This window comes from Oncorhynchus keta, chromosome 17 (assembly GCF_023373465.1).
Source record: "Oncorhynchus keta strain PuntledgeMale-10-30-2019 chromosome 17, Oket_V2, whole genome shotgun sequence".
Lineage (NCBI taxonomy): Eukaryota > Metazoa > Chordata > Actinopteri > Salmoniformes > Salmonidae > Oncorhynchus > Oncorhynchus keta.
In genome coordinates, this window is record NC_068437.1 from 33,741,992 (window position 1) to 33,755,391 (window position 13,400).

At 44.2% G+C, this 13,400-nt stretch overlaps 1 protein-coding gene across 7 annotated transcripts in view; it reads right to left on the reverse strand.

The window, feature by feature from the left end:
• Positions 1 to 13,358, reverse strand: part of LOC118395988 (tripartite motif-containing protein 44-like) — a 137,830-nt gene extending 124,472 nt beyond the window's left edge. For 3 of the 7 annotated variants that reach the window (XM_052465964.1, XM_052465961.1, XM_035790113.2), the window contains exons 1-2: positions 13,159 to 13,357; positions 11,777 to 12,429 (exon numbers count right to left, since the gene is read on the reverse strand). In XM_052465964.1, the coding sequence (XP_052321924.1) occupies positions 11,777 to 12,382 (606 nt within the window). In that variant the 5' untranslated portion in view covers positions 12,383 to 12,429; positions 13,159 to 13,357. Of the gene's footprint in view, positions 1 to 11,776; positions 12,430 to 13,125 lie in introns of all 7 variants that reach the window. The other 4 variants (XM_035790117.2, XM_035790116.2, XM_052465963.1 and 1 more) reach the window with 3 other exon arrangements.
• Positions 13,359 to 13,400: the final 42 nt, after the last annotated feature.

Sequence of the window (13,400 nt, forward strand, 5' to 3'; positions counted from 1 at the left end):
CTCAGTAGCCTCGGTTTTTCGGATGACTGCCTTGCCTGGTTCACCAATTACTTTGCAGACAGAGTTCAGTGTGTCAAATCGGAGGGCATGCTGTCCGGTCCTCTGGCAGTCTCTATGGGGGTGCCACAGGGTTCAATTTTCGGGCCGACTCTTTTCTCTGTTTTTATCAATGATGTTGGTCTTGCTGCGGGCGATTCCCTGATCCACCTCTACGCAGACGACACCATTCTATATACTTTCGGCCCGTCATTGGACACTGTGCTATCTAACCTCCAAACGAGCTTCAATGCCATACAACACTCCTTCCGTGGCCTCCAACTGCTCTTAAACGCTAGTAAAACCAAATGCATGCTTTTCAACCGATCGCTGCCTGACTCAGCATGCCCGACTAGCATCACCACACTGGATGGTTCCGACCTTGAATATGTGGACACCTATAAGTACCTAGGTGTCTGGCTGGACTGCAAACTCTCCTTCCAGACCCATATCAAACATCTCCAATCGTAAATCAAATCAAGAGTCGGCTTTCTATTCCGCAACAAAGCCTCCTTCACTCACGCTGCCAAGCTTACCCTAGTAAAACTGACTATCCTTCCGATCCTCGACTTCGGCGATGTCATCTACAAAATCGCTTCCAACACTCTACTCAGCAAACTGGATGCAGTTTATCACAGTGCCATCCGTTTTGTCACTAAAGCACCTTATACTACCCACCACTGCGACTTGTATACTCTAGTCGGCTGGCCCTCGCTACATATTCGTCGCCAGACCCACTGGCTCCAGGTCATCTACAAGGCCATGCTAGGTAAAGATCCGCCTTATCTCAGTTCACTGGTCACGATGGCAACACCCATCCGTAGCACGCGCTCCAGCAGGTGTATCTCACTGATCATCCCTAAAGCCAACACCTCATTCGGCCGCCTTTCGTTCCAGTACTCTGCTGCCTGTGACTGGAACGAATTGCAAAAATCGCTGAAGTTGGAGACTTTTATCTCCCTCACCAACTTCAAACATCAGCTATCTGAGCAGCTAACCGATCGCTGCAGCTGTACATAATCTATTGGTAAATAGCCCACCCATTTTCACCTACCTCATCCCCACAGTTTTTATTTATTTACTTTTCTGCTCTTTTGCACACCAATATCTCTACCTGTACATGATCATCTGATCATTTATCACTCCAGTGTTAATCTGCAATATTGTAATTATTCGCCTACCTCCTCATGCCTTTTGCACACATTGTATATAGACTCCCCTTTTTTTCTACTGTGTTATTGACTTGTTAATTGTTTACTCCATGTGTAACTCTGTGTTGTCTGTTCACACTGCTATGCTTTATCTTGGCCAGGTCGCAGTTGCAAATGAGAACTTGTTCTCAACTAGCCTACCTGGTTAAATAAAGGTGAAATAAACATTTTAAAAAATTGAAAGAGAACGTCTAAATCAAATCAAATCAAATTTTATTTGTCACATACACATGGTTAGCAGATGTTAATGCGAGAGTAGCTAAATGCTTGTGCTTCTAGTTCCGACAATGCAGTAATAACCAACAAGTAATCTAGCTAACAATTCCAAAACTACGACCTTATAGACACAAGTGTAAGGGGATAAGAATATGTACATAAAGATATATGAGTGAGTGATGGTACAGAGCGGCATAGGCAAGATACAGTAGATGGTATTGAGCGCAGTATATACATATGAGATGAGTATGTAAACAAAGTGGCATAGTTAAAGTGGCTAGTGATACATGTATTACATAAAGATGCAGTACATGATATAGAGTACAGTATATACATATACATATGAGATGAATAATGTAGGGTATGTAAACATTATATTAGGTAGCATTGTTTAAAGTGGCTAGTGATATATTTTACATAATTTCCCATCAATTCCCATTATTAAAGTGGCTGGAGTTGAGTCAGTGTGTTGGCAGCAGCCACTCAATGTTAGTGGTGGCTGTTTAACAGTCTGATGGCCTTGAGATAGAAGCTGTTTTTCAGTCTCTCGGTCCCAGCTTTGATGCACCTGTACTGACCTCGCCTTCTGGATGATAGCGGGGTGAACAGGCAGTGGCTCGGGTGGTTGTTGTCCTTGATGATCTTTATGGCCTTCCTGTGACATCGGGTGGTGTAGGTGTTCTGGAGGGCAGGTAGTTTGCCCCCGGTGATGCGTTGTGCAGACCTCACTACCCTCTGGAGAGCCTTACGGTTGTGGGCGGAGCAGTTGCCGTACCAGGCGGTGATACAGCCCGACAGGATGCTCTCGATTGTGCATCTGTAGAAGTTTGTGAGTGCTTCTGGTGACAAGCCAAATTTCTTCAACCTCCTGAGGTTGAAGAGGCGCTGCTGCGCCTTCTTCACGATTCTGTCTGTGTGGGTGGACCAATTCATTTTGTCTGTGATGTGTACGCCGAGGAACTTAAAACTTACTACCCTCTCCACTACTGTCCCGTCAATGTGGATAGGGGGGTGTTCCCTTTGCTGTTTCCTGAAGTACACAATCATCTCCTTAGTTTTGTTGACGTTGAGTGTGAGGTTATATTCCTGACACCACACTCCGAGGGCCCTCACCTCCTCCCTGTAGGCCGTCTCGTCATTGTTGGTAATCAAGCCTACCACTGTTGTGTCGTCCGCAGACTTGATGATTGAGTTGGAGGCGTGCATGGCCACGCAGTCGTGGGTGAACAGGGAGTACAGGAGAGGGCTCAGAATGCACCCTTGTGGGGCCCCAGTGTTGAGGATCAGCGGGGTGGAAATGTTGTTGCCTACCCTCACCACCTGGGGGCGGCCCGTCAGGAAGTCCAGTACCCAGTTGCACAGGGCGGGGTCGAGACCCAGGGTCTCAAGCTTAATGACGAGCTTGGAGGGCACTATGGTGTTAAATGTCGAGCTGTAGTCGATGAACAGCATTCTCACATAGGTATTGCTCTTGTCCAGATGGGTTAGGGCAGTGTGCAGTGTGGTTGAGATTGCATCGTCTGTGGACCTATTTGGGCGGTAAGCAAATTGGAGTGGGTCTAGGGTGACAGGTAGGGTGGAGGTGATATGGTCCTTGACTAGTCTCTGAAAGCACTTCATGATGACGGAAGTGAGTGCTACGGGGCGGTAGTCGTTTAGCTCAGTTACCTTAGCTTTCTTGGGAACAGGAACAATGGTGGCCCTCTTGAAGCATGTGGGAACAACAGACTGGGATAGGGATTGATTGAATATGTTCGTAAACACACCAGACAGCTGGTCTGCGCATGCTCTGAGGGCGCGGCTGGGGATGCCGTCTGGGCCTGCAGCCTTGCGAGGGTTGACATGTTTAAATGTTTTCCTCACGTCGGCTGCAGTGAAGGAGAGTCCGCATGTTTTAGTTGCGGGCCGTGTCAGTGGCACTGTATTGTCCTCAAAGCGGGCAAAAAAGTTATTTAGTCTGCCTGGGAGCAAGACATCCTGGTCCGTGACTGGGCTGGTTTTCTTTTTGTAATCCGTGATTGACTGTCGACCTTGCCACATACCTCTTGTGTCTGAGCCGTTGAATTGAGATTCTACTTTGTCTCTATACTGACGCTTAGCTTGTTTGATTGCCTTGCGGAGGGAATAGTTACACTGTTTGTATTCGGTCATGTTTCCGGTCACCTTGCCCTGATTAAAAGCAGTGGTTCGGGCTTTCAGTTTCACGCGAATGCTGCCATCAATCCACGGTTTCTGGTTTGGGAATGTTTTAATCGTTGCTATGGGAACGACATCTTCAATGCACGTTCTAATGAACTCGCTCACCGAATCAGCGTATTCGTCAATGTTGTTGTCTGACGCAATACGAAACATATCCCAGTCCGCGTGATGGAAGCAGTCTTGGAGTGTGGAATCAGATTGGTCGGACCAGCGTTGAACAGACCTCAGCGCGGGAGCTTCTTGTTTTAGTTTCTGTCTGTAGGCAGGGATCAACAAAATGGAGTCTTGGTCAGCTTTTCCGAAAGGAGGGCGGGGCAGGGCCTTATATGCGTCGCGGAAGTTAGAATAGCAGTGATCCAAGGTTTTTCCAGCCCTGGTTGCGCAATCGATATGCTGATAAAATTTAGGGAGTCTTGTTTTCAGATTAGCCTTGTTAAAATCCCCAGCTACAATGAATGCAGCCTCCGGATAAATGGATTCCAGTTTGCAAAGAGTCAAATAAAGTTTGTTCAGAGCCATCGATGTGTCTGCTTGGGGGGGAATATATACGGCTGTGATTATAATCGAAGAGAATTCCCTTGGAAGATAATGCGGTCGACATTTGAATGTGAGGAATTCTAAATCAGGTGAACAGAAGGACTTGAGTTCCTGTATGCTGTTATGATCACACCACGTCACGTTAACCATGAAACATACGCCCCCGCCCATCTTCTTACCAGAAAGATGTTTGTTTCTGTTGGCGCGATGCGTGGAGAAACCCGCTGGCTGCACCGATTCCGATAGCGTCTCTCCAGTGAGCCATGTTTCCGTGAAGCAAAGAACGTTACAGTCTCTGATGTCCCTCTGGAATGCTACCCTTGCTCGGAATTCATCAACCTTGTTGTCAATAGACTGGACATTGACGAGAAAAATGCTAGGGAGTGGTGCACGATGTGCCCGTCTCCGGAGTCTGACCAGAAGACCGCTCCGTTTCCCCCTTTTACGAAGTAGATTGTCTAGCCCAGCTGATTTGTAGAGGTTCAGATTTTGCAGCTCTTTCAGAATATCAGCTATCTGGATTTTGGTGAAGGAGAAGTGGGGGAGGCTTGGGCGAGTTGCTGTGGGGAGCACAGGGCTGTTTGACCGGGGTAGGGGTAGCCAGGTGGAATGCATGGCCAGCTGTAGAAAAATGCTTACTGAAATTCTCAAAAAAAAAAAATTCTCAAGGCGAGGTTATTACAGGTGCATCAAAGCAGGGACCGAGAGACTGAAAAAGAGCTACTATCTCAAGGCCATCATACTGTGGTAACAGTGTTTCCTAGCCTCAGTGTAGTGTGCAGTTGGGAGGAGGTGCTCTTATTCTCCATGGACTTTACAGTGTCCCAGAACTTTTTAGACTTTGTGCTACAGGAGGCAAATTTCTGCATGAAAAAGCTAGCCTTAGCTTTCCTGTGTATATTTTTTCCTAACTTCCCTGAAAAGTTGCATATCACGGGGGCTGTTCGATGCTAATGCAGAAACGCCACAGGATGTTTGTGTGCTGGTCAAGGGCAGTGAATGATTTAGTGAATGATAATGTCACCATCCCTACTGCCAAACCATGGAAGCGCGCCACCTGTCATAGAGCTAATGGAGGGAAGCAGCCTATGGTGAGTGGGGCTTCTTTGGCATTGGGAAGGCTGACCCAAATCCAGTTGTTGAACAGCTTTGCCCTCCTGGCTTTGGATGTTCCAGCTATCCTGACTCCTTCCCAGGGCTATTCTGCATCGGATTCTTCCATGGACTCGGATCACCAGACCTCGAGGGTGTCTGACGCACTGGCTCCTCAGTCAGCCACAATGGGGTTTTTCTACGTTGTAATCGGAAGCTCTATGGTGAGAAACATATTTGTATTTTTAAATTTTTTTATTTTACCTTTATTTAACTAGGCAAGTCAGTTAAGAACAAATTCTTATTTTCAATGACGGCCTAGGAACAGTGGGTTAACTGGTTCCTTAGGCAAAAACGTTTTTGTTATCCTGGGGCTCGGGTACAGGACATTACTAAGCGGCTTCCTACCATTTTACGACAGAACATAGGGGCTGTTGCTGTCATAATACATGTGTGATTTAATTACTTTAGGATAGCTAGCTTGGAATGTCTGAAACTGGATTTTATAGAACTGATTGGAACTCTGAAAGACTCCAATAAACATCCAATTATCTGAGTCATGGCAGCAAAAGATTCAGCAGTTTGCTGGCACTACATTACTGGCTCCTGTAGCTCTGTTGACACCTTTTGGAAACAGAAGATGTTTTACAGAAAGGATGGGGTCCATCCAAATGATCTTGGTATCTGCAACTTGTCCTCACATTTCAAGGTTGTGCTGAGACATTGATGCTGTTTTGGTTTTGCACATTTCTTGTTTTGTGAGTTTATTCATGTATAGTGTCTTTATTAAAGTACCATGAATAACCACCACGCTGCGTTTTGATCCGCCTCTCTTTCCCCAGAAGAAAACCATTACATTTATCAACACCAAGTCCCGCTTAGGTAATCCCAATCATAAATTATCGTCATACTGCTGATCCTTCTGACTTAGATAACTACCGTCCAATTAACATTTACAAAGTTTTAGAATCCATGACCAACTTTCCCTGTCTAGCTAAGACATTACTTCTCACTCTATTTGTAATGTGCACCAATCTGGTTTTAGACCTGGACATAGCACAGTTTCAGCTGCTACACTTGTTTTACATGATGTGTTACATTTCTTGGATCATAAAAATAATTGTGCTGCTGTCACGACTTCCGCCCGAAGTCGGTCCCTCTTACTTGTTCGGGCGGCGTTCGGCGGTTGTCTTGTCTTCCCACACACCTGGTTCCAATTCCACAATTACATGTTGTCACGACTTCCGCCGAGGTTGGCTCTCCTGCCCGTTCAGGCGGTGCTCGGCGGTCGTCGTCACCGTCCTACTAGCCACTACCGATCCCTTTTCGTGTATCTGTTGGTTTTGTCTGATTGGTTTCACCTGTGTGTTGTTTAGTTTATTAGTGTCTGTATATATAGTAGGTTGTCCCGCCCTTGTTTTGTGCGGGATTGTTTATTTTGTCATTCATTTCGTCTGTCGGTGTTATTGTGTTTCTTATTCTCCGGTTAGTCTGTTATCCTGTGTTGGATAATTTCACCCTGTGTGTATTTGGGTTGGCCGTGTTTATTTTGTTCACCGGAGAATAAACTTTATATCGCTATCTGCTCTCTGCGCCTGATTCCACCCACCTTGATTAGACGTTACACATGTTGTGGATTTAACCCTTTGTTTCCCTCATATCCTTGTCCAGAATTGTTTATTGTAAGAGTTTGTGCACGTTATGTCTGGCGTGCAAAGTGTTGTTGTCCCATTGTATATATTTATTATTTTTGTTCACTGTGAGTTTTATTATTAAACTGCGCCGTTCTAACAGTCTTTTCTCTCCTGCGCCTGACTTCTCTGCCGCCAGTACGCACTCATTACAGCTGTCTTATTTATAGACCTTTCCAAGGCCTTCGATACCATTGACCCTCAAATTCAAAAGTTGACTGATATAGGCCTGGATCAGGCTTCTTGCAAGTGGTTTGAAAATTATCTGTCAGACAGGACTCAATGTGTGATCTCTGATGGTGTTACGTCTAGTTGCCTGGATATTACAGAAAGTGTACCGCAGGGGTCGGTACTGGGACCTGCTCTCTTTACAACTTATATATTGGTCTATTTGCTAAAACTTGTCATATTAATCTGTATGCAAATGACACTGTTATGTATATCATTGCCCCAACTGTTGACCAGGCTATGTTAGAGCTGCAGTCTGACCTTATTACCTTACAGAAAGCTCTGGTTGGTTTAATACTTGTTGGTAGACGAGAAGCAGGTACAGGGAGTGAACATTTAATAGCAACTGACTTCGAACAGGACAGGATAGCGTCTGGACATGAACACACAACTACATTAATGCTGACACAGGGAACAAACGTGGGAGCAGACAGTTATAGACAGGGCAATCAACAAAGGGAAGGAGTCCAGTTGAGTCCAATGAGCTCTACAGCGCTTAATGATGGTGACAGGTGTGCGTCATGAAGGGCAGCCTGGCACCCTCAAGCGCCAGAGAGGGAGAGCGGGAGCAGGCGTGACACTTGTACATAATGCAGGCAAGACTAAATACACGTTGTCCTTTTGAGAACTATGGCGAACGTTTCAGATGGACTACATATTTATTAATTGGATGGTTCTCCCATTGATCAGGTTCCCGACCACAAATATGTAGGTATTTGGATTGACAAGACCTGTTTAAAAAACATACAGATAAGCTAGTTAAAAAGCTAAGATTTAAAGTGGGCTTCTTTTCTTAGAAATCGATCTTGCCTCTCCCTAAATAGCAGGAAGCAGATCGTACAGTCAACCATCCTGTCAGTTCTTGTCTATGGTGATTCCATTTAACAGATTGCAGCAGCCTCTACTCTTAAACCTTTGGATGCCGTCTACCATAACACCATTCGCTTTATCACTGGTGACAGTTTTAATACACATCACTGCATCCTGTATCAAATGGTTGGCTGGTCCTCATTATAAATTCATGTAGGTCACTTCATTACTCCCTCTTTATTCACAAAGCTCTACTGCACAAGCTTCCAACATACCTCACTGTGTTGTTGAAGTATGAATACATGAGTTACAAAACATGTTTGCATGGTTGGTTAACTATTGAGGTTCCTCGGGTCTGCACCGAATTGGGTAGATCCGGTTTTTGTTTTAATGTGCCCAACTGCTGGAAAAATATGCAGATCTCATTGAAATGGGATTTTCTGGTGCCGCTCAGACAGTTTAGAGTATTGATAGAAGATCTGGAAGCTGAGAGATGGAGATGATATCTATGATTGTATTTTGTATTTTAACTGTCGCTTGTATTCTGTAGAATGTGTAAAATGCAGGGCACCCTGTTGAAATAAAGTAAAATAAAATAAAGAAATTCGGACACGGCCTATGTATTCCATTGAGCCCATTTCAGCCATTACCGGGTTGTGTTTGACAGGTCATTACAAAAATGTCCGCGGTTAGAACGTTAATGGGAAAAAACGACACAAGCAAGAGTATGAAAGAGTCGCAGGAGTAAAATGAAAGTAATCAATCCAGCAAGACGTGACAAGTGGATTTTGCATAACTCAAACGCAGGAAATAGATGGCTGAAAAAGACAGTTCCTCAGGTGGGTGGGACATTCACGTTGCTAATGTCATCCCTACTCCCTCCGTAGTCAAGATGATGATGTGTCATTCTCGCTCCATGATATCTCCTCTGCCCACAGAGAGCAGTTAGTTAGTCGGTGAGTCATGGGACGGGAGGGGACGGGCTGTAAAACTTCTGCATTAAAAAGCCATCTGGAAAGGAAGCCATGACGCAGGAAGGAATTGATCCCAAGCCAAACGGACACTGGAATATATTCCAAACACATTAATAATAGGGCTGGATAATTGGGAGGATTTGTTATGATGTCATTGTATTTGTCCCATGATGGCATACATTATTATTATTTTTAAAAGTATTATTATTAATACATGACATCATTATGTGTTAAACATACGGATATACTCTGCTCTACTCTTCTAAAGCCCTAGTGTGTTGACTTGAAGTGCTGTATGAGTGCCTCAGCTCTATTAGTACAATACTATCCTTTGATATTCAGCTCTATTAGTGTACTACTATCATTTGATGTTTCAGATACATAAATAATATTGATTGTATCATTTCTCCTATACTGTAGGGAATGTATTGTGATGTTATGTAGATCATACACAGTAGAGGGCACAGAATGAGTCACATACAGGCTGTGTCACTGTGTGGTATGCTCTCTCACCATGAAGAATACCTTTGCAGTTCAGCTACTCAAGGACAGAGGTGGTTTAGATATCTCACTCCCTTTACAATGGAATGTAAGTTTAGAACTATTTTGTTTAATTTGTTATGCCATGACTGTTCTTGTATGTTATATATGGTGGGAATGTGCTTATATCTATGTCATACATGGTGGGACTGTGCTTATATCTATGTCATACATGGTGGGACTGTGCTTATATCTATGTCATACATGGTGGGACTGTGCTTATATCTATGTCATACATGGTGGGACTGTGCTTATGTCTATGTCATACATGGTGGGACTGTGCTTATATCTATGTCATACATGGTGGGACTGTGCTTATATCTATGTCATACATGGTGGGACTGTGCTTATGTCTATGTCATACATGGTGGGACTGCTTATATCTATGTCATACATGGTGGGACTGTGCTTATGTCTATGTTATAAACGGTGGGACTGCTTATATCTATGTTAGCGCCTTCAGAAAGTATTGATACCCATGCACTGCACAACACATCACTTCCTGTTGAACACGGAACCCTCTGTTCCATATTAGGTCTATCTCTGATCAGTTACCCAGGAAAGGGAGGAAAATAGCCCATATGAATATATGTAACCTTAGAAATAAGGTTAATGAAATCAATAACTTGCTAACATCAGATAACATTAATATATTAGCTATTTATGAGACTCACTTAGATAATGAATTAGATAATACAGCAGTATCAAAACAAGAATATCGCTGTATGTATTCAGAGCCATATGCTTCTAATGCGTAGAGAAGATCTCATGTAAAGTGTTTTTTAAGTGTTGTGATTCCAGCTTCACTTAGCACATCTAAAGCCCTTTCTTTTTGGGTGTTGCTATAGGCCACTAAGTGCAAACAGTCAGTATCTAAATAATATGTGTGAAATACTTGATAGTGTATGTGATGTAAACAGAGAGGTCAACCTTCTTGAGGACCTGAACATTGACTGGTTTTCATCAAGCTGTCCACTAAAGAGGAAGCTTCTCACTGTAACCAGTGCCTTTAGTCTGGTTCACGTTATTAATCAACCTACCAGGGTGTTTACAAACACTACAGGAACAAGATCATCCACATTTTTACTAATACTTTAGAACTTAGTTCTAAAGCTGTAGTCATACCCATTGGATGCAGTGATCACAATAGTGGTTATATCTAAGAAAGCCAAAGTTCCAAAAGCTGGGCATAAAATAGTGTACAGTATAAGAGGTCACACAAAATATTTTACTGATACTTTTATGTGGATGATGTTAAAAATATTTGTTGGTCTGATGTGATTAATCAGGAGCATCCAGACCCTGCACTTGATGAATTTATGAAATTGCTTCTTCAAATTATTGATAAACATGCACCTTTTAAGAAACTGACTTTCAGAACTGTTAAGGCTCCATGGATTGATGATGAATTGAAAATCTGTATAGTTGAAAGGAGTGGCTAATAAGACTGGCTGACTTACTGCAACTTGAGAAATTAAGACTACACTCAACAAAAAGAAGAATAAACTGTATTATGAAGCAAAGATAAATTACATTAAAAAAATATTTAATTTAAACTACGGGCAGGAAGACATTCAATTCCACCTTTCATTGGATCACATGGCTTATTCATCACAATAGCATTTGATGTTGCCAATTTTTTGAATGATTATTTCATTGGCAAAGTGGGCAAACTTAGGCAGGAAATGACAACAACGAACAGTGAGCCATCGTACTCATGCATAAAAAAATGAATAATGAAAGAAAAGCATTGCAAGTTAGAATTTTGTAAAGTTAGTGGGGAGAGGTGGAAAAACGTTTTGTTATCAATCAATAATGACACACCTCCTGGCATTGAAAATGTAGATGAAAAGCTATTGAGGATGGTAGCTGACTCTAGCTACTCCTATCGGTCATTTCGTTAATCTAAGCCTAGAGGAACATTTTTGTCCTCAGGCCTGGAGTGAGGCAAAAGTAATTTCGCTACCCAAGAGTGGTAAAGCCGCCTGATGATCAAAGGAAATTGGATGCACCTGAGCTCAATATGCTGTGTCATAGCAAAGGGGTGTGAATACTTATGTAAATGAGATATTTCTGATATTTCAAAATCTAAAAACATGTTTTCTCTTCATCATTATGGGTTATTGTGTGTAGATGGGGGAGATTATTTTATATTCATTTTTAATTCAACAAAATGTTGAATAAGTCAAGTGTTATGAATACTTTCTGAAGACACTGAATGCGTGAAGGATGTGCAACTCACCTTCTGCCAGACGTAGGCCTCGCGCAGGGTGATGATCTCATGTTCGCGGTGCTCCCCCTGCACGGCACACACCACACAGATTACCTTCTCGTCAGCCTTGCAATAGAGAGTGCCCTCCTGGCCATGCTCCTTACAGCGCAGCCTCTCCACTGTCACTGTGTCCCTCTTACTAACCCCCTCTAGAGCCGCCAATGCCTCTTCATCATCAACCTTCCCCTTCCCCTGGTCTCTCTCTCCTCCACACACACCGTTCTCTTGTATCCCAGCCCCACCACATGCCCCATTTTCCACCACTCCTGGCTCTGCCGCAGGCCTCATTCCCTGTACCCTTTCCTCCCCTGCCCCCTCCCTTGTGTATCTGTCCCTGCCCAGCCGTTGGGACTGGGGCTGCAACACTTCCTGGCCGTAGGGCATCAGCTGGTGTCGCGTGCTGCAGGCGTGTTTCTCGGCATGGGCAGGGCAGAAGGCGAAGCTGCAGGTGTGACACACCTGGGTCGCCGGCTGGGCCTCATCAGGTTCACACGCATCACATGACCCATCCATCTGCGGTAGCTCGTCCTCATCAGGTCCTCCACTTCCTCTCCAGGGTTCCCTTTCGTCTGTCATTGTAGTGGGTCTGAGTAGGGTGAGTAGGGGGGTAAGTGAAGGACACCCTGTGGGAGAGATGAGTAGTAGAGGACAGGGTATATAAATAGGTATAAACAAGGTGTAGGGACTACTGTCAAGAGGGAAAACAAAAACATCCCTTTCAAAGGTACTGTACCTGCCAAAGTTTACTGCTTTTGTCTGCAAACACACCCCTCTTTGTTTGCATACTTTTCCCCACATACACACACTGTAGATACACACACACCTGGTGAGAGTGCAATCGTGCATTATCTAATGCAACTGGTGAGAGTGCATACCTGATTTATCTAATGCATACACTCTCTTTCTCTCCAAGCTCCTCCTCTTCCTGTCCAGTATCAGGGCCAGACCATTTAACGCTTCAATAATTTTGTTTTTCTCTCTTCTCCCTCCCCCTTTCATTTATTTCACTCTACGGGAGAGCATTTAAAAAATGGAGGCTACCCACGCTGCCTGCCTGACACGCACAGCAGGGCCTGAGCTGCATACAAAAGTATGTTTTGTGCTCTCTCTCTCTTTTCCTATCTCACTCCGTGGGGGCCTACCTCCCCTGAACACAGCACGGCTATTCTCTCTCCTTTCTGACACAAACAACCACCAACTGGGCCTCACTGCACATAAAACTCCCCCACTCTTCAATTCTCTTCTCCACTCTGCTATCTCCATTTCTCTGACTCTTTCACACACCGACACACACTCTCTCTCCCCCCCTATGGGCCTACCCGTGTGAAGCTTGGTTCCCAATGTGTACTCACTGGTATATCTGTGTGGCAGGCTCTGCAGTTTTGTTCGCTTTCTGTCACTCTTTGTTTCTCTCTCTGCTGCGGAGAGCACAGCCAGTGATGACGTTAGCTAGCTAGCACTTCCTTAGCACAGCTGCCCTGTTCTCTGTGCTCTAACCTGCTCCTTTCACTTCACAGTTGATGCTCAGGCCCTGGCTGTATTCACTTCCTTGTTTTCCTCAGCTGCTGGGTATTTTTTTCTCTCTTTACTTCCT